At 41.5% G+C, this 25,802-nt stretch overlaps 2 protein-coding genes across 2 annotated transcripts in view; one reads left to right on the forward strand and one right to left on the reverse strand.

Moving 5' to 3' along the window:
- The window catches only part of si:dkey-183c6.8 (protein O-GlcNAcase), an 18,551-nt gene extending 14,782 nt beyond the window's left edge, over nucleotides 1-3,769 (forward strand). The window contains exon 17 of the mRNA XM_056369752.1: nucleotides 199-3,769. Coding sequence (XP_056225727.1) covers nucleotides 199-335 — 137 coding nt within the window. The 3' untranslated portion in view covers nucleotides 336-3,769. The remainder of the gene's footprint in view (nucleotides 1-198) is intronic.
- On the reverse strand, nucleotides 3,650-24,760 carry si:dkey-183c6.7 (urea transporter 2). Its single transcript, XM_056369753.1, has 8 exons — nucleotides 24,352-24,760; nucleotides 23,693-23,882; nucleotides 22,928-23,056; nucleotides 20,619-20,808; nucleotides 14,949-15,096; nucleotides 6,456-6,590; nucleotides 5,283-5,332; nucleotides 3,650-4,397 (listed from the first exon to the last, which is right to left on the reverse strand). The coding sequence occupies exons 1-8, from the start codon at nucleotides 24,476-24,478 to the stop codon at nucleotides 4,215-4,217; spliced, it is 1,152 nt and encodes a 383-aa protein (XP_056225728.1). The 5' UTR covers nucleotides 24,479-24,760; the 3' UTR covers nucleotides 3,650-4,214.
- Nucleotides 24,761-25,802: the final 1,042 nt, after the last annotated feature.

Consider the following 25,802-nt stretch of genomic DNA (forward strand, 5'->3'; position numbering starts at 1 on the left):
AGTGTCAAGATGTCTTCGCACCGCAAGCTTCGGTAGTTGTAAAATATATATGAACCTCTTACTTCACGCTATGAACACAAGTATATGATGTGTATTTTTATCTGCAGTTGGAGAGCAAGATCTTCTACCAGCGTTTTTATGCTTTTCTGTTTGTGTTTGTATGTGTGTGTGTGTATTTGTGTGTGTGTGTGTGTGTAGGTTCTCAGGGTGTGTTCTGTGAAGTGCAGCCGACAGACCGTCAGAGGCTGGAGTTCTTGACAAAACTGGGCTTCCTGGAGATCCTCAGAGGAGAAGCCAGGAGCAGAGAGGGAGTGGTGCTGGGGAGGCTGCTCTGAACATAAAAACACACACACACAAACACACACAAACACACACAAACACACACACACACGCGCCTGGTCACACACGTACACTCTGCCAGAAACATGTAACGACACTTGCACCATGCAGTAGATACACAAAGGCACTTGCATACACTGAAAGAAGTTAGAAAATATGTTTTCTCCATCAGGAGAGAAAACCTTTGTGAAGGAACAGTCCTGGATTGCTTTGAGTCTGTGTGGCAGTAATGGGGATGAACCCAAAGATTTCTGAGGGATTTACAAAATATAAAATAAGCCTTGAATTGAAACCTTCAGCAGAGCTGTGCTAATCTTTCCTGGTTCTTCCCCTGTCTGAGGATTACAAGGTTTAGTCAAGTTTCAAGGAAGTCAGTAACAGAATAGGTTGTTGCAGGAGCAGAGCGCTAAATCACAGCAGCAGCAAAGTTGTCCTCTCTGTCATATGGATGTTTTTAGTGGCTATAATCAATATTTTTATTAAGACATGACTGCTTGGATGTAAAATGGACTGATCATAGTGACATGGAGCACTCACAGAGAAATAGCATTCAACGCTGCAGTTCTCCTCAGATCTGCAGGAGCGTATTAGTATCTCTCGTTTAGTTTTTTTCTGGTCCACAACTTCACTCTTTTACTCACCGTCATCAGTGTCGTTCCCAGTCGCAGCAGGCGAGGCTTCAAGGATCTGCCCTGCTGAGGTGTCCTTAAGCAAGATACTAAATCCTTACAAGCCTCAAAGCTACTGTTCACTCAGACCTGACCTCTGACCTACCTGGAGAGGGGTACATTTTAAACCTACAAAAACCATTTCAATCAGGAGAGACTATTTAACGTGAACAGAAGGAATAGACTTTGGTGCTTAGACCTCGACGGGAAGTGGATCATCATGGGAGATGGTCCATAGATCTAAGGTCCTTCCAATTAGAGGAAATCTAGAGCTGGGGCCTATAGACACTGGTGTTGGTGATGAGGAATTGAGATGGGGGATGGAAACATCTTCATTAGAGGGAAACTCAGTGGTTTGATTGGAGATGGTCAGACATCCACAGCTGAGGTGGTGAAGGAGGTGGAGGTGGGTCACACAATGGTCACAGTTCTGAAACGACAGCTGAATGACAGCAGAGAAGGAGAACACCTTGAAAGTATGACAGCTTACAAGTGATTGGCCAAAGGCCAGCATGTCAGGTTGTGATTGGCTGAAGACGAGAATGAGTTGGTGGATCTTAGAGATGGTGGGAAACGGTGCTTGCGATTTAAAGGGCATGTGCAAGGAGATCGTCGTCCTGACTGATGCTTCGCTAAGCTTCATGTAAAATAACACGTGCTGGACTCTTTCTTGGCCATGTGCAGTAAGTTACTTGCAGTCACCGTGTGGCTGACAGACAGGGAGTGGAGACATCTTGTCTTTTGCACAGATCAAACAAATGAGATATAACTTGTTACTTAGTGAGCTTCAGGGGTGCAGGGACGTCGATGGACAGAACCAGACTAGCTGTTACTCCAATTTCCACTCTTCGTGCTAAACTAAGCTACATCCTTAGCGTGCAGACATGGGAATGGTAACAAGAATAAAGATATTTCTCAAATTATCAAACTATTCCTTTTGGCTGGCATAAGATAATCCCCCCCAGAAAATGACCACAGCTGACCACTGCTATGATCAATCCTGTGCTCTGCTCTCTCTGCTTTGTATAAACAATCTTTTTTTTTTTTCTTAAAAGTTAGGATGTTGCTTTCTAGCTCCTGTCCTGCTGGTTAAATAGTCTGCTCACACCAGACCGGACCCGGGCACGGCGTCACTGTTTACACTTGCTTAGTTTAGATGAATGTTTACATGCATGAAGAACAATACATTGTGTGGCTGTTCGCAAAGTAGGATTACATGTGCTACACTGACACAGACATACACATTTAATTTCAATGGAATAGATTTTGTTATTGGGCTTTACTCAGCCGTCATAGCTGTAAAGTCTTAGGAGAAAACATAACAAAGTGCATGCACGCTGAAATTCATCAGAAAAAAACCCGACAAAAATCATCAAGTTTTCAGATTTCTGTGCATGAGAACAATCATTCGGACATATAAGATACACAAAGACAGACAGACAGACACACACACACACACACACACACACACACACACACACACACACACACACACACACACACACACACACTTACACTTATCTGACTTATCTGTTTACACTTGGTTCAGTTGGATATAATAGATACCTCTCCCCCATTTCACATCATTTACACTGTTGTCAGATACTTTGAACATCACCGGTATGTATGAATGATGTGTATGATTTGTATGAAGCGTATGTGTGTGTGTGCCAGATACAGTATATCAACTAAGACAGCTCTGTCATTCTGCCTTTATCCTCAGCCATGATGAACACAAGCACGCGCGCACACACACACACACACACACACACACACACACACACACACACACACACACACACCACACACACACACACACACAGTCATGTTGGAAAAAAAAAGCACAACAGCACTCACAATCAGATCTTCAACTGAAAGTATGTAGAACTACGAATGTTCATTTTTTTGTAATGCAGCTTAAGAAAAAGACACTTTGTGCAAGTATTTATATTTCTACTTTTGATTTTAATCCTTTTTTTTATTGTTTTTACGCTTGATCAATCAGACTGAAAGGCACTTTTGTATGTTTCTTCGTGTTACCGACCTCATCACCATTGTCTTTGAGGTACTTCATGATAAGAGTTTAGTCCCAGAACTGAAAATTATGTAGATTAAAAAATAAAAAATAAATCTTAGAGCACTGAAATAGAAATGCATGATGTAAAAAAACATTTTAGAAAAGATATCGTTTGTCGCAGAAGGTTGTCACTTCAAATGTATAGATTTTTTTTGTTTACAGTACACCACCGGTCTAATTTAAAAATCTGTGTGAATGTGGGCATGTGTGTGTTTGGAAATTGGTATGGCGATGGGGAGTATATATTTAAACTAAACAGGCAACATGAAGCACTGTGAAAAAAGACAAAATCAAATTAACAAACCATGAACAAAATACCTTCATGTTTTCATTTAAGAGAATTTTTAATACTGATAATAATGATGAAGATGATGATGATGATAAAAGTTGCCTTCAAACTCCAGTAGCCGCCCGCTCCGTCCATTTCAAAAACACATTACGTGTCGCCTGTGTGCTCATTGTCTCACTGTCTGCCTGCATTGGGGAACATGTACAGTTTGTTTTTACAGTACAGTGCTATGTAGTATGTCTATGCAGGGTAATGAAGCGGTTAAAAAATAATGACTGTAGAATTCATTATGTGTTTTTATTGATAACAATAAAACTGTCATTTTAACAATGAATGATTTTATGGAACTGACTTGTTGATTTCATGGCAATTAAAAGATGTTTTCTTTCCCTTTAACTTGGTTGTTTTTTGGCTTTTTTGTGTCTCAAATACGATACACTATTAAAATACATGTATTGTAATTACACAAGTGGCATAAACGTGGACAAAACATTTGTTGGGTCTGAATACAAAGGCTTGCATAACAACTGAGATACTTCATATACACTTAACATTTTATTGCTGAAAATACACTGCCACCTGGTGAACAAAATGTAGAGTCAGGGCTTCATCAAAGTGTTTAATTTACTTTTTTTCTTCTTTTTTTTTTACAATGTAAGGACATGGTAACATTGTATGTCTATGAATCCATTTATAATATACTTATAATCAAAATGTATATATGTTTGGTCCAGCTCATCCAACGAGTACTGATACAGTACTCTGTGTGTGTGTGTGTGTGTGTGTGTGTGTGTGTGTGTGTGTGTGTGTGTGTGTGTGTGTGTGTGTGTGTGTCCTAGCACTACACATCAGTGCTTTCTCTTTCTGCGGTGTTCCCAGCTGCCCACTGGCTGCGAGAGCGCAGGTTGTGTTCAGGGGCCATAACTTGACCAATAGGAATGCGGTGTGCTGCTAAACTACCAGTCATCAGCAGCATCAGTGTGGCTGTCAGAGTGCCTGCCCAACTGCATGCTGGGAGACCCACCTAGGCAGAGAGGGAGGGATAGAGAGAGAGGGGTTTTTAAAAAAAAAAAAAATTAATAAGAATGAGTGAAGTGACTAACCATTTATTTCAACATGACATGCAAATCTGGAGCAAATCTTACCAAGCCTGAGATACACAATATCTGATCAACACAACCACACAGGATTCTTGTCCTGTAACCACACCTGATGCCAGTGCTAAAGGAGGCTGAGGCTGTGTATGGTGTTTTATTGCAGGAGTGTGGAGCATTGTGGGCACTGGAGTAATCAGAATGAATGAGCACCTGCCAGATTATATGGACCATCAAAATGAACAGGATAGGTCCTGGACATGAATGATTGGACAATATGTGACTATTACCATGACTCCTGTGCCTGCCTGAACAGCAGCAGTGCTCCATTACATAAAAGTGTGTCACGGCATGAAGCAGTTACATTTGGTGGACAATTTGTTTGAGGTTTTATCTGCAGTGTTTCATGTCTTGCAGAAGATTGCGCCAGTTTATCTAATCAAGAATCAACTGAACAAAATGGACCAGACTTCTGCACTGTGGGGAGTGTTGAAACAATGTCTTGTGGTTTCATGCAATGCACCATATATTTCAACCGGGCATCAGCGCTGAGTGTGGTCACAAGCGCAGTAGACTTTCAGCTCTGAGAGGTCAATGCAATGATGCTTTCATATCATAAAAGGTCATCACTCATATATAGTTCAGAGTTACATCCATTATATATAGTTCACAAAAAAGCTGCATATTGTTCAACAAGGCTGTTCTTACCTAAATGAAAGAAAATCTAAAGTTGAATCACCCTCTGCTTAAAAACTGGGAAATATGTCCCTGTGTTGCAGTTTCACACACACATGCCTTCAAGTGTGTGTACTTACAGTTCCCAGTAGATTGCATAGAGCGATGTCAGCATATGCAGAGAGGAAGGCTGCGGGCAGAAGAGAAGAGAATTCAGGCTAAATATATCCTCCACTCTCACTCTGTATCTTTCCCCAGAGCACTGATGTACACACAGAGGTTGGCTGCAGTTGCTCTGCATAGTAGACTCAATGAAAGCTCCAATTAAGACCAATTTACCTAATGTGAGCAGATTAGCTTCCTGCCAAACTGGTCAGTGCTGATTTCAGATGTGTTGTGCGAATGTGCGAGCGTATAATTTTGTCAATTTGTCAGGGGTGAAAGCAGAGGTAGACACGAAAGACTGGATAGATCAATTAAATCCGGCTTTGAATTTACGAAATGAGAGAATTAGAAAAACCTCAGCTCTGCAATTACATTCATTCAGCACAGAGAAATAAAAAGGTGAAGAAAATGGGTTTAGATAAGCAGGGAGATACGGACGAAGAGTAAAAGGGGTGGGATGAATAAATGAATATGTTCCTTCTAGCTGCTTTTAGAAGCACAGCTGAATTTTACCAGACAGTAATAAAATGTGCTCACATGAATCCTCCTTTACACAAAGAAGAGCCCTTTTCTCTCCTTCAGAGAGCATGATTCAGCATGTGGCTGATTCAGCAGCAGAGGGAGTGCATGATTTACTGAGAGGAGCCACGATGCAGTAAGTGACATCTTGGTGACTCAAAGGGCTCAGGAAAATTAGATAAACTCACAACATGATGCATTATAAAGTCTAGTGAGGCATGAAGAAAGCCAAAAACCTCAAATGTCCTTTCCCAAAAAGTACACAGAATAGTAAAATGTAATGCAATTAAGTTCAAAGGCACCTGTTGACAGAGAGCATTGAAGGCTGAGTACAGTAATGATGGCAACAATGAAAGAAGCAAAAAGATTTGGATTTATTCTCAATTCAATCTGTTTTAGTATTCCTGCAAAATACAAATATGGTTTCATCTAAAGCGGATATTATAAAAAAGAAAAAGAAAACTATGAATATTGTTTATAGTATAAAATATGGTTCTTGTTTCTCTTGATGAAACCCATTAAAAACACCTAGTCACACTTATAGCTAGCTGAGTAACACTGTCATCATGCACTTGGAACAACAGACAGCAAGTGTGTCTGGGTGTGTTTGTGTGTGTGTTTTTTGTCACCGCTGGCAATGGCAAAGAGGTGGGTCCTCCAGCTGAAGGTGAAGAAGAGTCCTCCAACAGCCATGCAGCCCAGAGCTCCATTAAACCCTGACAGACCTGAGTACAGAGAGCCATGACGCACCGCCATGGATAGACCTGCCAGACACAAACACACACAAACACACACACACACACACACACAACACACACACACACACACACACACACACACACACACACACACACACACACACACACACACACGGTGAGTCAAATCTTTACAAGTGTGATTACAAAAGCCATTGAGTCACAGCTGTTGGCAGATATGGGAATCACACAGGCAGAAATACACGCAGTCTGCAGTACTAGAATGATCCATGTGGTGGAGGTAGATACACACTGTTGTATAGTTGCTTTCAATGTCGTATTTATTTTGTGTGCAAAACCTAATAAGGGCATTTCTTGATTTTCCTTTTCTGTTCCTGTATTTTTAAATAGGAGGGATAAAAGTGTGTGGTCCAACATGGATGATGTTGCTGATACTTGCTGGTTATCTCCAGGTTTTTGGAGACTTGTGTAATAGTATTTACAGGATAAAATGTACTATGTTTATGAGTATTAGAGTTCTGAGTAGACTGCCTGTGTTCAGCCAGTAGTTATGTAATGATGGTAATGGTGATCTCCAGTGGGCTGGAGTTACGGTAAAACAAATGGTTTTAAGCTCTTAAGTCTTTTACTGTAGGTGTTATGACAGGAGAAGATGTTAGAGACAGAAAAGTCATCGTGGGACTAAGAACTGTGACTTTAACTGTCATGATTTGCTACTTTTCACTTGCATAATAATAATATAATAAAAATCAGTGTCTCACGTCTGACTCACATCAACACTAAACAAAAACCACACTGTAATGCTGAAGCTAGGCGCAGACTGCACAGCGGCATGTTGACCCAGATATATCTCAGCGAGGCCAGAAGCACTGACCTTTTCTCTGCTGGCTTTCAGCAGCAGCTGCACCGTGTCTTTTTCCCCACGTGTGACGGAGAATAACAATAAAAGCACAATTACAATGAGAAAAGGCCACGGCTGCCGAGTTCAGCTGCAAAGGCCAACGCGCTCCATTCAGAATCAACAAGCACAACATTTCTCTGCAACATTTAACATTTCTTACATTTCTCTGCAATATTTAATATTTGTAACATTTCTATGAGTCTTCAATGATTTTTTGACGTGAGTAACACTTTCATTGGTTGCATATTACATGAATAAACAAACCATTCTCATATAGACAGTGTATCCTATAAAAGGATATATTATCACATTTATAAATTCCTTGGATATATGAAGATATAAGTTTATAACATATGAAATACCCATATTAAAATTTGGGTATGTACATACAGTATATATTAAAAATACTTATATGATGAGTGTTTATATGTTAAAACACGTTGCTACCATATATGTTAATCATTTATTGCTATTTAATGCTTATATGCAAATTTAAAATAACATACATATAAAAATTGCACCATGCAATGTTGTCATCTCTAGAGCCAGTCTGCGGCTGTGGCTGAAAAGTTTAACTGAAGCCTCCTCCCTGACACAGCATCAAAAAAACAAACAAACTGCACATTGCACAGTTCAGAAAGATTGGGTGCCTGATCACTTTTAGCATTTTCAGCACAGTAAGCGACAAGGGGCAAACGTGCATCTGTGCATGTGTAAGCAGAGGCCATCAGTCCTGCTGCCCCACCCAGGTAAATAATCTGCTGCCACTGTTCAGCTGTGGAAAGGAATGAGCTTTAAACGTGCTTACTGACTGTTTCATTGATATATACCATACTGATGTTTGTGGGAGCATGAACCCTGCGGCAGAAATTGTTTATTTTCACCTTTTTGAGTGAGAGTAAAATCATAAAAAATTACTGAACACTGTCTGACTGCGGAAAGGAGTGACCCTCCATGCCTCCCTTTGCTGTAGCTATGTATTATTTACACACGTGCAGACAGCTGAATGTGCTCCTGGGCGAGTGGGAAGAACTTATCTCCGGAGCCTCTTTGCATAGTCATATGAACACATTCCCACTTTGGTGACTGTCATATTTCTCATAAAAAAATATTTATGTCCATTACACAGAAGTCGTCCTTTCACACTGGATATTGCTGCGGCTTCTCCACCCTGCATCTTCCCTGTATTAATACTGCAGGATTTTTCCAAAGAGTTCATCTGCAGTAAGTGTAAATTTTGGAAGCTCCTCTGTAGATAAATGATGCTGAGGCTGCTCTGTGATTGATTTCATTATTACCACACATTGTGGGCTGCAGTTTAGCAGTCTGGTCCTGAAGCAGTCTGACCACACCCCAGTCCTGCCGCCTCTCTGTCTGTGTGTCTGCTGGGCTACACTGTCATCCATTCCCCTCTCTCTGTTTATCTTGCTTCTTTCACAGCTACTCTCTCCTGCAGTCGCTCTTTAAACCCCTCCAGCACTCTCCACACTCATCTTGTCTCTTCCTCATCCTACACTTCATTATCTTCCTCTCCATCTCACTGTTGTTCACCATTTCCCTTTGTTTCTCCCTCACAGTACTTCCCTCGTTCCCTTCCTTCCTTCCTCGCTCCCTTCAACACACCCCTCTGGTCTCCTCATTCACTCCCCACATAAGGGTGTCATTAAAGACTAATTGCAATGTAGGAGAGAGACCCCAGAGGATACTAAAATTTTTACTGTTTTTGTATGTGTGTGTTTGTGTGTGTGTGTGAGTCATTCCAGCTATACTGTTGTCTATGCTAATATAATGAGTCAGAGAGCTCTTATCATATCAAACCCAGTATCTCCCTCTCCTCTCCTCATTTCCTCTACTTGTTTCATCTCCTCTCCTCATTTTGTCTCCTCTCCTCTCCTTGTTTTGTTTTGTCTCCTCTCCTCTCCTTGTTTTGTTTCCTCTCCTCTCCTCTCCTCTCCTTGTTTTGTTTCCTCTCCTCTCCTCTCCTTGTTTTGTCTCCTCTCCTCTCCTCTCCTCTCCTCTCCTCTCCTCTCCTCTCCTCTCCTCTCCTCTCCTCTCTCTGCACCACAGTGACTGGCTGCAGACTAAATGCAGGACAGTGCAATAGGTCGGAATGAACAACTGAAATGAACTGTACATAATATCTTGCTTTCCAGTGGTGTTAGCGGGTAATGGCTAACTTTGCATTTGGGCCTCTGCTCTTCATTCAGCTGGTAAACCCATCATTGCGTCCTTTGATGCCTGTGAGGGGTAAACTGTTTGTGGATGCAGCTGAATGGATTGCTCTGGATGTGGGCTCATTTGTTAACACTGTTCAGATATCAGCAGCATGAGCTGTTGAGGGAAATGTTTGTTGCTGTCCATGTAGCGTTGATGGATGTGTGTGTGTGTGTGAGATAAGTCTATTTACACCAGCATTTCTACAGCCAACAGCCTCATTTCGGAAGTTGTATTGGCCTATTTCAACAACCCTCTTCCTTTGTGAATGCTTCTAATGCTTTATAGCATGTGTGTAAGGATTTTATGATCGTATTTTATCCTACCAGGATTACTGTGAAATTATTTTCTTTTTTTAGAAGTTAAATCCTTGTTAATGTGCTATGGTGCTACTGTCAGTGTGCTGACACGCTGACAAAAACGAACACTACTATGCTGATGTTTTAGTTCAGTATGTTAGCATGCTAACATTTGCTAATTACACCCTAAAACAAAGTTCAGCTGAGCAAACCACAAAGATCAACCTCATAGTGTTAGAGGAAAGGTCAGGGTTGATTCATCCTTTATGGACCATAAATAATTGCAAAATTTCACAACAAACCAGTCAGTAGTTGTTGAAATAGATTTAGTGTGGGACCATAACCATGCTCAAAGCCACACCACTAGCATGGCTAACTTTCTGAACAGACAGTTCAAATTGTTCAGTTCAGTCACAATGAATTCTCAATCTCTTCCCAGACTGTTTATAGACAGTACTTCTTCGTAAAGCCTGTTATGTAACACCCGGAGCTCTGAATCAAGACTCTGGTGTACGGCTTTGAAAATAACCACAATAATTATAAGAAAATTGCAAACCATTACGACATTGCTGTGTAGTACAGGTTATAATAAACACCCTCTTAAAAAATAATTTCTTTCATGTTGCATGGATGACTGAGAACTCTCTGCTTTTTCCTCTTCTCTCCTGTCTGATGCTGCACAAACCAGAGATGCAAGGTGTGAGAGTTTTACTTTAAAGTGCCTTTTATGTGGGATTTCACAACATAAATATAAAGCGACTTAAACGACTTAAGCAGTGAACCCTAGCTGACTTCTCCAACTGCCTCACTTTCTCTTACATCTCGACTCTGATCCCACCTTGAAGCATTTCTACAATTATTCTCCTACAATAAGGAGCAGCAGAAGGTAAAGGCTCTGGCCTACATACAGCCCGTGATCCCATCCTCTGGAAACCCCTTATGGGAATAGTTTACACCACAAAGCTTTGAGTGAAAGCTCTAAATATGGCCTCACACTCTGCCAGTCCCAGGCGAACTTCACGTCTCTTTCCTATCTCGGTCTGACCGATGCTGCAGAGTCTCTCCGTCATTCTCACCCTTTCTCACAGACAAAGGCGGCATTAAGGTGATGAGGCTGATTACACAGAGAGAGCTCCAGTGATTTCCCCTGCCTGTCGTCAGGGATCACACATCTCTAAACATTTGCTGTCGGCTCCCTTTGGTCTTTTACCTCAGCTACATATATACTGTATAACAACAGCATCAAAAGGTAGAAAATGTGATGACAGCACATCACAGTGGTGAGTGAAAACTGGGAAATGATGGTGATGTCAATGAAAATGACACAAATAATGTAAATAATATAGAGATTAATAATGGCAATAATGTTGAAAATAATAAATCAGTGAAGTTGATGATAGTGAAAGTAAGCATAGAGCTATGGATGAAGAGGATGATGACGATCACAGTAGATTTACTGATGATATGATGAAAATGACACCAATAGCAAGTAGGATAAATGTGACTGTTGTGGCCAAGTGTCGGTTAATGCTAATGCTAATACTGTGCCAGCTGACATATTAATGTTCCCAGTTGATTTGTTTTAAAACAAGAAGCTTGTTAAAAGGTCTTTAACATGTAATGTATTAATATGTATCTAGAAGAAATAAAGTTACAGAATTGCTCCTGCATCGCAGGGGAGAGCTGGTTAGCCGTAGTATTACTCTACACTATTATGATTAAAAATAATGTTATTCATTTTAACATTAGGAGGCAGTTACTAAAGACACCCTCCAAACTCTGAAGATTAATGTCTCTCGTGTTAGAGCCCCTTGCACACCATTACAGCATGTGGAGAAAGCCAAATCTCGACAGGCCTGCTGTGCCTGGTTACGGTTGCTAAGCTATGATTGGACAATTGGATTGGGGGTGATTGGGGGAGGGGTTTAGGGGACACTTATCAGTTCTTGTCAGCTGTCAGTTATCAATGAGTATGGTGATGACATCACACATACACACACACACACACACACACACACACACACACACACACACACACAAACACCCCCCACACACACACACACTTCTTTCCTGAAAACAAACGAGCTTTATACTCTGCATTTTAGAGGCAGTGTAGAGAGTGATGCAAATGAAAAGAAAGATGAGGAGTTTTGGAGGATGATAAGATGAAAGGATTAAAAGAGTCAGAGAGGGAACAAGAAAGAAGCAAAGGGTTGTTCATCAGGGGACAAAAGACAGAGCCAGGGAGCTGGGCTGTTGTCTACAGTGTTAAAGAAGATGGTGTCACACACATATGTTCAGATCTCTTGATCATTGAGGGAGACCTCTTTTCTTCTGTGTTGCATTTATTATCATCTGTCTTTGTTACTTTTCTCTCGGGTGCTCCTTTTTCTCCATCAATCAATTTGCACCCCCCCCCTCCTCAGCTCTTCACCCCTTCTCTCCCCTCCATCTCCATCTGACACTTTTTTCTTTGTCTCCTGATACTGATCCATCTTTTCCCCTCTAGTTCTCTGTCAGCCAGGATTAAGTTTTGAATATAACCTTGTAGCACTTATTCACACACTTAACTTTCTCACTGTGCTCCGCGGCTTCATTTGTTTCTGCGCGTGGGTGTGTGTTAGTACATTTACATTTATTCAGGGCAGCCAGTTCACCAAACTGCTTCATGAAAGATGCATCATACACCAAATGTCCACGAAAGAAAAGTGATAATGAACTTTTTCATCACATTCTTCCACAAAGTTTTAAAGTGTCTCACAAAAAAAAGTGATATAGTAATATAAGAAACAAGTGCAAGATAAAAATAAAGAATAAAAGTAGCTATTATTAAAATGAGTAGAAACAGAGGTAAAAGAGGAGGATAAAAACATGAAATACCATTCATATGTTTGAGAGGAGATTTAAAAGCTGAAATGGACTAAACTTAATTAACATGAGATAGGCAAGGAGCCTGACAGCTGAAGGGCCCAGGTGGAGACAGCCTTGTAAGAATGACCCCAGCCTGAGGACACCTGCTTATATCTAGAGTACTAACTATATCTAATTAAACTAACTACACTAACTATATCCAGTTACTCCTCTAGACATAAGACCAATGTAGTTATCTTATATGCAAAACAACAGGCATTACAATTTTTAACAAATGTTACTCAAACAGGAGTACATGGTCCATTTGTTGGGGACAATTTAATACACATTCTGTGCTCTACTGAGTATATACAGTAAAGCTGTGTGTGTGATACAGTGAACAGTGTACATGTTCTTGTCACCCACAGTGGGGCTTATGGATGGGTTTTTAATAGGTTTTGGACAATGATGGACTGTTTTTATTGGATTTGTTGACTGTATGAAAAATATTAGCGAATATTAGCCTTATTCTTGTGACATTTATATAACAGTCACAACTTTAAGTAAATTCTTACACTCCCGCGCAACTAGAAAAGTGGAGTAGACTTAGTGTAATGTGCTCTCGTCCCTTGGAAATTGTTAATACAATAACAGCTGCATTTTGAATAGAAAATTGCCTCTGGTGGAACCCTGAACAGTGAAGTTTTTGAATGAAGGAAATAAAAGAATGGGTGACTTTTCTAGAGTCAATGAGGGCTACAAATCACTTAATTCATGATAAAATCCTGAGTTGGAGAAAGGAGAAGTCACTGGAGAACACATGGAAAACAGGATTGTACAGTGTTGGTGGGCGGAAGGAAGAGAGGGTGAAGTAAACAAGAGAAGACACAAATGGCAGCGATAGAGACCATATTTGGTGTTTTGCTCTTATGCGTTCAGTCGCCATGCTCCAGCAGGCTGCTCCCTTTCAGCTTTGTTGCCTACACAATCTCATTAGAGACACATCTCTTTGATCACTTTCTTGTCACACTTTTTTTTATTGCAGCAGTGTGTGTGTGTGTGTGTTTGTGTGTGTTCCTGCCACTGTTAGCATTGGTCTATGGTTTGTGCGTGTATGAGCAAACTCCTGTGTTACAGTATGACTCATAGCTACAAACACACACACTCACGCGCAAACACACACACATGCACTGAAGTATTTTAGGACGCTGTATTGTACTTGTAGCAGCAGACGGAACCAGGGGGCTGAAGTCTTTTTAAACTCCCACCTCTCTCTCTCTCTCTCTGACTAGTCGCAGTGAGGCAGATGTAAAAGGCATATGTAGCCACAGGCCTGTGTATTTCAATATAAGCCAGTGGTTATCAGCACCCTGACTAATTGCTGTGTGTCTTTTGGAGCTGTGTGGCTGCCCACAGGCTGCAGCTGCTTCTCTTACAGTTTCATATTTGTATGTGCTGCTAACATTTTGTGTTATTGCCAGATGGATTCATACGCCTTGTCTGACTTTAACCTCAGTGATACACAGGCTACTGTAATTCAACGGCTGCCATACAGGTGGCTCAACCTGCAGTTTATTTGAGGTCCTGACTGACGGTTTAATAAATGTGTCCTAAGACAAAAGTTTATGATACTGCATTATGCTACTGGCACAGGTACGATGACTTGTGCAGCTATGGCTGCAGTACACAGAGTGCTGCAGGGATGACGTATTTTTGTAGGCAAACCCAGAAGTTAGTGTCACCCCGGTTCCCTCGACATTCCCTTGACATTCCCTCGACAAAAAGCCAATGGGATTTTTACATTGGCTTTTGGATTACTGCAGAAAATAAACTCTGTGATAAACTAAAAGTTTACAATACTTACATGTTTTGTTGAGCAAGATAATATTCACAAATGAACACCACTTTCATGACTTTGAAGTCTAAATACAATGGCCTCAGTAAGACGCTAATGTTAGGCTATAAACCACAGCACAGTTACATGACTTTAACATCCCCACCACTAAACTTCCAACTTGTAATTTGATTTAACATTTTAACTCTTATACAAAAGCTTTTTATCTTAGAAAGTTAATAATAGTTTGCAAACGAATCCAATAATATTCACCATACAGACCTATGAACATACAGATTGAGACTCACCAGCCAATGTGCCAACTGCTGATCCAAGCAGAGCATGGACGGCCAGCAGGGGGGAGTAGAGCAGAACGGCTCCCAGGATAAGTAGGGAGGGCCCCAGGGCTCCACAGGCGAAGATCTGACCCACACCCAGAGGGATACCACGTATCACCTGCATGGTCAGGAGAGAGGATGAGGAGAAGCGTTTATACAAACATATTGCACATACAATACAATATGATACGACATTACGTTACAATATACTTCATTGTCCATTTAGGGAAATTTGTCTTTGGCTAGTGCTGCTGAATTGAGAAAATGTCATTCTATATTTTACAGAGCACATGGACATGTGACAAGTCAACAACATCCTGACATACTAACAACACCGTTAAAACAATACACTGCACGGCTTAAAACAACACGGCACAACATTAAGATGCAATGTATTGCACGACACGTCCATCTTAACAATATCCCTTTTGGGCTTATTGCCTCTGTGGCTCATACTATGTCCTTACAGTCTGACATATTAGAACAAATGAGGTACTCTATATCGTCTGCCAGAGGGTAAAAGCTTGTACTATGGGATGGACCATCCAGTATTCTCTGTCCTCTGAGAACAGACTGCTTGTAAATAGATATAGAGTGACTGGTATTCTTTCTTCCCCGTGGTCTGAACAAGATGGACAAGCCTAGATTTTACCTGTACCGAGACGTTATAATAACAAACCTGTAACCTGATCAGGTTCTCTAAGGCTGCCTGGTAGAACAGAACAGAACAGAACAGCCTTCTCAAAAAGTGCAACCTCTGCAGTAGCCTGGAGCATAGGCTGTCAACATGCGCTTGCCAGGCAAACATGTTATCAATATAGACACCAAGATAATTATAGGAGCGTATGTGATTAATGGGTAGTGTTGTGGATAATCACCTGGCTACGGTCACCTACTGCCCTGCGGTCAAACACCAGCTCAGTTTCCTTCACATTCAGAATTTGGTGGTTATCATCACACCGATGTACAAGATTCTCTGAGACGAGTGGGTGATGCATCATTGTCTCTCTACAGTAAATGAAGGATAGCAGTGCAGGGAGTTTGAATAATGCTATGTATTTATCCTGGTGTCCACAACATGGAAAGCACTGGAGAGCTCAAGGCACCCATGCTGATTGAATCGGGGTCAGAGAGGCTCTTATTGACTTTTACATGCTGGATATGATCAGTCAGAAAAGAGAGGTAACATTTAATGATAATGTGGCTGACGCTCATCATGACTGTATACAATTTTATATGCAAGTAAAAAAAAATCCCACAGGATAAAATAAACGATAAAAATATGTGAAATCACCCAGTCAAACACACACATACACACACACACTCTTACACACGCACACGCTGCATTCCAAACTGACAGTGAGAAGTGAAGCGTTTCCATGGCGACGCGATGGGTGCACCTGCCTATATTGACAAGTCATAAATGGGCTTCAATTAGCCTATCGCTGCCGCACTCACAGTCTACATATGCACGTGTGTGTGTGTGTGTGTGAGTGTGTGTGTGTCTGTGTCCAGTGAGATTGAACACGCTGCCGTGGTAGTGCAGCCGGAGCACCATCCTCAGCAGAGTGAAAGCTGAAGACATTAAATATAAATAGGACCGACGTCATCGCCATCTCCAGAGAGAGCCATAGGAAAGACTAGAGGAGGAGGAGAAAAGAAAGGAGGAAATTAAGAATTGTGGAAGAAAAGGAAGGAGGAGAGAAAAATGTGATGAAAAGGAGGGAAATGGAGAGAGGAGGAAAGAGAGAGAAATGAATGAGGATGAGATTGTTTCAAGGACTATGACAGAAAAAAAATCTACGACTTAATTATGCTGGCTTTGAATATGTGGTTATATTGTTTATTGTAAGATGAACTATGAGGAAGGAGAGGAAAGAGGGACAAAAGAGACGGATAATTGAAAAAGCAATGGAGGAAGTGGGAAAAAGAGGAAGGACATTTGCATAGCAGAGCAGAGAAAAGGATAATGTCTGGGGAGAGGAGAAGCAGAGAGATAAAAAGAAAGATTTAGAGGTTTTAAATCTCCCAAGTAACAAAAGGAAGGGAATTTATTACATGAAAAAAAACATAATTTACAAGGTGAGAGACAGACAGTTGGAGGGAAACAGGAAGGAAAATATGTGGATTATTAAAAAAAAAAAAGAGATTGAGGAAGGGGATAGAAAATGAGAGAGGGACTCTGAAATAGAGTTAGAAATTTGAAGAGAGATGGAGGAGCTGAAACTTGTGGAAAGTAATTATATAGTGTGCGGGACATACTGTGCCATGGGGTGTGATGCTTGTTAATAGAATCGTGTGTAAATCTTGGCTCTATATTCAGGTCACCTAGCAGCGCTGAGAGGCTTTAGTCAGCGTAGATAATCTAGTTTAGACAACTTCACAGTCAGTTGGCAGATCCTCGTGTGCAGAGACGCAGCATCCCTCTCCACTCCAGGATCTCACTGCGCTCCTAACGCCACACTCGAAATGACTCCCACCACTCCACTTCACTCAGTGTTTTCTTTGTCAGATACTTCCATACCAAGATGCCCTCTTATAGCTCTAATGATGTGTCCTCGGTATTATGTTTCAAGAGGGGTTTTTTTTTTCAGGAGAACATAATGAAGCAAGGTCATACTGGAGACAGAAAGTGTGTTTTTTCTCCATATAAAGAGTAGCTTAAGTGGAAGTTACATCCACAATGTTGGGTTAATGTAGCAGATGAATATACTGAATTTTACATTCGGCTTTGATGCAGCAAAGGTCTGAAGGTGGAACCCAGCTTGGGATAGGCCGGTTAGGTCACCTCAGATGATCTTCTCAAATGCTGTTTATTGTTATTTGTGCATCTCTCATGCACTACATTTGTACCTTGCTGCTTAAAGTTTCTGTGTCACCTCTGCAAAATGTACTGACTATTTCCGAGGAGGTTAAAGTCATGGAAAAGCTCTGGGGAAAATGTAATTACACCTCCTGTCCTTGTTGAGCATAAGCTTAATCTTCTTAACAGTAGTAGGAAAATGAAAGGAAGTAGATGTCCTCTTAAGGGTCATCACCCTTCTGTGGAAAGGGTCATTTTGGATGTATACTGTGCAGCATAATGAGCCACTTTATTTTCATAAAAGGCATAAAGGATGGGATTTTTTTGGCCCCGTGTGAGCATCAGAACACCTCTAAGGTTAATGTGGTGAATGTGTTAGCAAAATGATTTCAATTTACACATCAAGCAGATACAGAGCAACATCAGCTTTCACTGGGAGTCGTGTTTCTGGTGACCCGACAAACACAAGTCAAATATTCACTTGCCTTACAACTCTGAGGGACTGAGTGAAGTGATTTCCTCTATATTACACATGCTTATCTGAGTCACCATTAATATGAAAATACTGATTGGTGCAGCTTTAAATTATAACACAATATTGTTGAAACAATATGTGCTATGCTGCTAAAATAAAAAATTGTAGAGTGAGGACATTACATAGTGTTTTTTTATATATGTTCGTAGGACTTTCTATAGTTTGTTGTATCTGTGAATGACGTTCCACACAATAAGCACATACTATCAAACTGTAAGTAGTCAGTATATAAATCCTCCTGTACATCATTACATTTCAAGGAGACAGATTCGGATCACATGATGTGTGTCCTCCTTGTTTCCAACAGAAAAGCAGAAAAGAGATTAGAATTCAGTTGCTCTTTAGGCAGCTGGCTCGCAGTGTTCAAAAGCCGACTGCAGCAGGTCGTGGGAGTCTGGATTCTTTTGTCAAAGTCTTGTGAGAGGCAGGAAAAGGCAAATGCATTTCATCTGAATTCACACGTTTTTTTTTGTTTTTTTTTACAAGGTGATCTGTGCAGCTTTTACTCTAATCATCTGGACTTACAGTAGCAGAGGAATTTAGGCCTTATTGTTATGGTTTGTTGTTTTTTTCCACCTTGGTTTTACCATGGCAACAGATGCTTATTAAATGCCCTTCAACTTCCTGGAAATCTGAGTGACATGATATTTAAGCCTGAGCTTGTCTATCACGCTTCTAGATATTCTACAGGCTCAGGCCTCAGAAAGTGAACAACATACAATAAAACACAGCATCTTGAATATGATAGCTTCACCTCCCCTATGAGTTTCAATCACCAGAATCTTCAATTAAAACTGTTTGGGCTTATTATAATTTCCTAACAGGAGCTCCATCAGTGACTGTTGCTAAGTAACCGGTGAGTCATAGCTGGCTGATCTTGCATACTGTGCTCCCATCAGTTTCTTGCTCACTCTGGAGACCAAGCTGCAACATGGCAGCTGCACCGAGGATAACTCAGGCCTCAGTGCAGCTTGGTTTTTGTCTTTTTGGGTTCTTGCTTCATGATATATTCTGTCACATCTCATATATCCCTTTAACACTACTAATGCACTGCACCTGTTGTTCGCCTCATGTGACTCGATGGGCTGCCTCACTGCAATGTTACCCTGCTCGGCCTGTTGAAATGCTGATGAACAAAAATGCAATTTGAGCCTTGAAGTGTGCTTTCCCTCCCATCTGAGCAGATACTAGGAAAAGTACCAATGATAAAAAAAAAGAACCAATGCAAACACTTATTGCAAATCACCATGAAATTATTTACTACTGTTCAGACATGATTTTAAAAACCGCTTTTAAGCTGTTGAAGCCATGAGCTGATGCTGCTGGTGAGATTTGAGTGTGGCTTCACAGTGCACAAATGGTAGCATGGATGCAGTAGTTACATAAGCAGCATTTATAGATAGCTTAATCCAAACAATATCTTGTGTAGAATAAAATCAATGCTCATTCACTGTTAAAGTTACTCACAGAAGAACCTGGATTTGGTTAAAATTGTATGACTTCCCCTTCTCTCTCTCTCTCCAGCTTAAACTGTTGGTGCAGTGACTTGTAGGTTTAAAAATGTAGGCAATCTGCAAAACAATAACTTTATGTAATCATTTGTTATCTGTAGGTGCAAATGGGGTCATACTGTGTGGATTTTTGTGAAAGTTGTGCACCATTGCACATTGAAAATATAGTGACTGCTGGACTTGCAAATCATAAATTCATACAAATAGACATTATCTGCCTTTGGCAGCATATTTCAGCTGCTTGATATTTCCACTTGCAGCAGATCCTGGACAAGAATATTAGTTTCCTCTCAGAAGACGGCCCAGACTCATGGCACCATTAAACTGTCAGTATGTGTGGAAAGTATATTTCATGTTAAGAAGGTGACAATCTGGTTGGCCTTGATCTGTACCGGCCCCTAACAACCCCCCAATGACCTCAGGAAGTATTATAATGAAATTCTCCCACTGCTCTGTTTCCATATGATAACACATCCTCTGTGCACAGGGCAAGGTGCACCTGCGCTGTGAGGCAGGGACTCACCCATCAGAGTTAATTTGACACTCATGTTTGCCACAAGAAAAACAAGTTGCAGCTGCTTTTTTTTTCATTGGAAGAAGACAGTTTTTGTGTATTACATATATAACTGTATATCTACATATTTAATATACAGAATATAACATTCTATAGACCTTTTAAAGTTACTTTACAAAAACTGTCTTCCTCCTTTAGTATTTCAGTACAGTTATCTCATAATGTATAACTCAGCCTATGCACAACCATTTAATGAAACATAAGATTGCTTCCTTACCTCTACTGCAATGAGCGCAGTGCCATTAGGCTCCAGTGCCCCTGGTGGCAGAGCTTGTCGGTGTGGAAAGTAGGGATTGTCTTGGCCGGTACAGAGGAGGTAGAGGAAGATGATGATGTTGAAGGGAAACACGGCGACGGGCAAGTCCCAGCGGTCCATCACTGAGGAGAGACCACTGAACAGAAAGACACTGGAGAAAAGGAAGGAGGATAAAAGAGCGGATGGACTGATTATTTCTAACACGTGTTAATACATGTTACATACACTGAACACATCTGCCAGCTTCTGGATTTGTGCCTGAACACCACATATTTCCAGTTTAATGGCAAATTTTACAGACAAAAACACGGCTGCGCCATGGGTTCACCAGTATCCCCTATTGTGGCAAATCTATACATGGAGGAGGTAGAAAACAAGGCCTTGAACTCCTTTGAAGGAACAACACCGAGCCACTGGTTCAGGTATGTGGACGACACATGGGTCAAAATCAAAACCAAAGAGGTGCAAGCTTTTACCGAACACATTAACTCAGTGGACAAAAACATCAAGTTCACCAGAGAGGATGCCAAGGACAATAGTTTGCCCTTCTTAGATTGTGACGTCCATATGGAAAAGGACAGGAGCCTCCACATTGGGGTATACAGAAAACCCACACATACAGACCAATATCTACTTTTCGACTCACACCACCCTCTGGAACACAAGCTTGGTGTGATCAGAACCCTGCAACATAGAGCTGATAATGTGCCCACCAGCTCACAGGCCCAAGGGGCAGAACACAAGCACCTGAGGGTTGCCCTCACAACTTGTGGTTACCCTAGCTGGACCTTTGTGAAAACTGCAGCTACTTCCAGAAAGAAAACCAGCAAAGTGGTTGAGAAAGAAAAACTAAACAAGAGAAACAACATAGTCATTCCATATGTGTCTGGAGTATCAGAAAAACTCAGGAGGATCTTCAACAAACACCGTATCCCTGTGTATTTCAAACCCAGCAACACACTCAGACAGAGGTTGGTACACCCCAAAGACAGAACACCACACACCCGCAAAAGCAATCTGGTGTATGCAGTCCAGTGTAACGAGGAATGCAATGACCTCTACATTGGAGAAACGAAACAACCACTGCATAAACGCATGGCCCAACACAGGAGAGCTAACTCCTCAGGCTTGGACTCTGCTGTCCATTTACATCTCAAGGAGAAAGCCCACTCCTTTGAGGACAGCAATGTCCACATCCTAGACAGAGAGGACAGTTGGTTCGAAAGAGGAGTAAAAGAGGCCATCTATGTAAAAATAGAGAAACCATCCCTCAACAGGGGAGGAGGTCTCAGACACCACCTATCTCCAATTTACAATGCTGCCCTTTCATCCCTTCCCAGGAGACTCAACAATCTAGCCTCCAAGAATAACAACTGTTCACAAGTGGCGAGTGACTCCAACGACTGTCGTTATAACACAATAGAGCACTAACGAAGTCGAAACCAATTTTCCACCAACGACAGTCATGCAAACGACTGTCGTTGACACTTGGAGCACAAAAGGGAACCAGTGACATCATCATCCTTGTGAACGCCCACAAGAGGTTAAATACCTGGGTCTCCACACCAGAAAGTAGGACCAGTCCTAGCCTGGTCAGATGCGTACACGAACTGATGAAGCCTCTTGGATGAGAGGTGAAACGTCTTCCCAGACAAATAACCTAGTCCAGTTGTTTTCGATTTAAAAAAACTCCTTTAGGATACTATGACCTGGACAAATGAGAATATACACAGGCTCGTTACATTGAAATGTTGGCACTTAATTTGTAAAGACACATTTGGTGTTGAATTACATGAATGCAGAGCCCTTCCAAAATGGTTCCACCGTGGCCTCCATTCTACACGTGAACTGGAGGCAAAGCAATGATCTGTTTTCTTTCACTTTCAGTCTTGAGATGTGTGTAAAAGGCTGATTGACATTAGCGATAGTGTTTCTGGTTCTCTTGGAGACAGGAGTGATTCCTACTGTGACTCATAACTGCTGTGGCATGAAAATAAGATGAATCATTTTTAAATTATAGATTAAATTAGACTGATAATAGATTAATTATGTTGAATTTTATTGTGTTTTAATCATGACTACAACCCATCTATTCATATCTAATCAAGCATTAACACTAGTGCTGGAAATTCAGAAAACAGTTGCATGAATCATTTATTGTCACGTGTTTTGAAAGGAGCAGGTCACGTCCTTTTGGAGGAGGCGTCGAGCCTGGCATGAATGTTGAGCTACAGTGTGTGTGTGTGTGTGTGTGTGTGTGTGTGTCTCACCATGTAGCTGACCCCAAGCAGACAGGCAGCAGCAGCCACCAGTACCAGTCACCAGCCGAACTAAACGCTCCCATCAGCAGAGACACCAACATGCCGTTAAAGCCATGGAGACCCCCTGACACCTCAGCACTACACACACACACACACACACACACACACACACACACACACACACACCACAATTAGTGTCTGTTTAGAAGACAAAAGAAGACAAAATTACTGTACAATAATGTACAGTAATGATCTCTTGTTTTCATCAGCCAAACGCACATTAGCACAGCTTTTTATGGGCTATTGTGAAACCAACTGTTCAGTTTTAATGAGAAAAGGCCCCAGGGTCACACTTATTGTATTCTACATGCCAGACATAAAACATTAGTGGCTCCAGGTCAAATGCAATTATCTTTAAAATGTTAAAACAAGGTTGCGCATTAGCATTTTAAACTCAGTGCGGCATAAATATTGAGACAGGAACTGAAATAAGAGTTGCCAGGCGGTGGGTGTGGGTGAACACAGAGCTATCGGTCATGGAGCTGTTATTCTCATGAATTTTAAGCAGAAGCCTCAATCAACTTCAGTCATATGGGCCCAGTAAATTATTGGCTTCCAAGCAGCAGACAGGTTTTTAATGAAGGTTCAACTGTTTAAAATGAAAGAGACTTTTTTTTTCTATTGTGTGCTCTTAAAATACCAGGTCAACACAAATTTACATATTACTGTGTGTATTTTTGAGCTGTTTGTGTGTAGTCGTTCATGTCCTTGTACCTGTCTTGTCCCATGATAATAGCTGTTAGCGTAGAGACCAGAACACCCACAGTTCCCAGCAGGCCCTGCCAGGGGGAAGCCCAGTACAGTGCAGCCAGGATGAGAACACCACTCAGCGGGTTGTTTGCTAGAATCACCCTGGCCACCCCTCTCAGGCCCCACACTGCCAGCTGCAGCACAAATAACTTATCTGAGGGCAGGAAGAAAACACAGTCTTTGAAAAACGTTTTGAGACTATTTTTTTTCTCACAGATGTTGAAAAAGTGGAACTAAAGAGGCACAAGACTTGTTTCTCCGTTGGATTCAATGATGCCAATTCAGGGTTTTATAAACGAATCATGATGAGAGTTTAATGATGATTATATTTTGCGTGCGACAGCATTCAAGGTGGGAGTTGTGTGATGATTACATCTGCATATTTTAATGGCACTGTAAGCATTTCAGAGCCTTTTGTTTATGATTGTAGCAGTTTAACACATTTCAAGTGTTTGGGAAAGTTTCCTCTTTTCAAAATGTTCTGCCATTAATCACATTATGAAGAGACTTGATGAATTATGCATTATTCGGAAACACATTTTTATAAAAGGTCAAAGCATTTCAGACTTCAAGAGTAGACGTGAGAAAGAGCGACAGGATGCAGCAGTGTGGAGTTTTCCTACCCTGCATGTACTCATCCAAGTGCTTCATGTCCCCAGTGCACAACAGCAGAGCGTTCAACGCACGCCGGCTGAAGCTGGCACGACTCCTGCTGGCCTCCCCCACCTCTGTTTTGGTTTCCATCCACATCTCAGCAGCTGCTGGATCACACCGCTGTAATCGTGGTAAATATGTTGCAGTAACACTGGAAAAAAGACCCAAAGCTTTCTTTCACTTTTTTTTTGTTCTTTTCACTCCTCTGTTTGTTCTCCTGTTGCTTCTCTCTCTCTTCCCTCCTGGTTCATCTCTTGGCCCCCTCTCCTCCGCTCCCTCTCTTCTTCTCCGGTGAGGTTTAAGGGGATGACTTATAAACTGGTGGACAGGGTAACGTATTCACTCCGCTTTTGACCAGCCGTGCCAGATAAGAACAAAGTTCACCCCCATAAGGACTGGTCAGAGAGAGGAAGACTGGTCCACCCCTCCCTCCCATACTGTTTTTACATTTCACAATCACCTCGCTCCCCTGTCCCTCTCTTTCCCCTGCTCTGTCGGCTCCACTGTGACATCTCCTCACCCATTGTTTGTCCATTTAAGCTATTCATCCACTTTTTATTGCAGCGTGAGCACAAATGTTTGCCTTTCCTTCATTTGTAAAGCCATTAGTGGGCGGTGCGTTATCTCAAGTTTTTCCAAAAGGTGTAATATATAATCCAGCTATCTCTGCTGCTCTGCCTTCTTTCAGATGCGTGAGAAGGAAACAATGTTGACAACAGATTCCTCAATAACTTTCCTTTAGACTTTCTGTGGGCTTCAGTTTTAGCAGGCTCCTCACCCAGGCTTCTGCCTTTAAAGTGTTTCTTCCTTCTATTTTGTTTCCACTTTAAGAACAGCTGAGATCACTTGGAGTTCAGAAAAGGTGTGTGTGGGTGTTTGTGCGCATGCATACCTGCACACTCTGCCTCTTGTAGTCACCTTTTTCCAGTTTTGGAGTGACACCTGACTCACTGAGTGACCTGAATAACAGAAAAATGCTTTGATTTCACTTCCACTTGAGAGAGTAACAGAGAAATGTCACTTCGGAGGAGAAAAAAAAAGTTGTGTGTGTGTCTGTGTGTGCACACGTGTGGCCAATTGTGCACATCCTTTAGCGGGCTCCAAGTGCAGCGAGTGAAGGCAATAACAGCATGTCGGATACCATCAGAAAACAAGGCTTTTGAATCCCTGCTGCAGTGGCTCAGACAGAGAGAGCCGGTGCAGTGGGGATTCAAAAGCCTTGTTTTTGCAGGTGGAAATAGCTTTGCCATTCAAGAAAACCCCTGACAGCTCATCTCTCCCTCTCTCTCCCCCTTCCTCTCTCTTTCGCTCTAGCCGTCTTTTATTTGCTTCAATAAATGTATCTGCCTCCCTCTATCCGTCTCTGCTACTTGGCTTATTCCATCAATCACAGACTGTGGCGCTGCAGGGAGAAAAGCTG

Source organism: Seriola aureovittata, chromosome 23 (assembly GCF_021018895.1).
Source record: "Seriola aureovittata isolate HTS-2021-v1 ecotype China chromosome 23, ASM2101889v1, whole genome shotgun sequence".
In the NCBI taxonomy this organism is placed as follows: Eukaryota; Metazoa; Chordata; class Actinopteri; order Carangiformes; family Carangidae; genus Seriola; species Seriola aureovittata.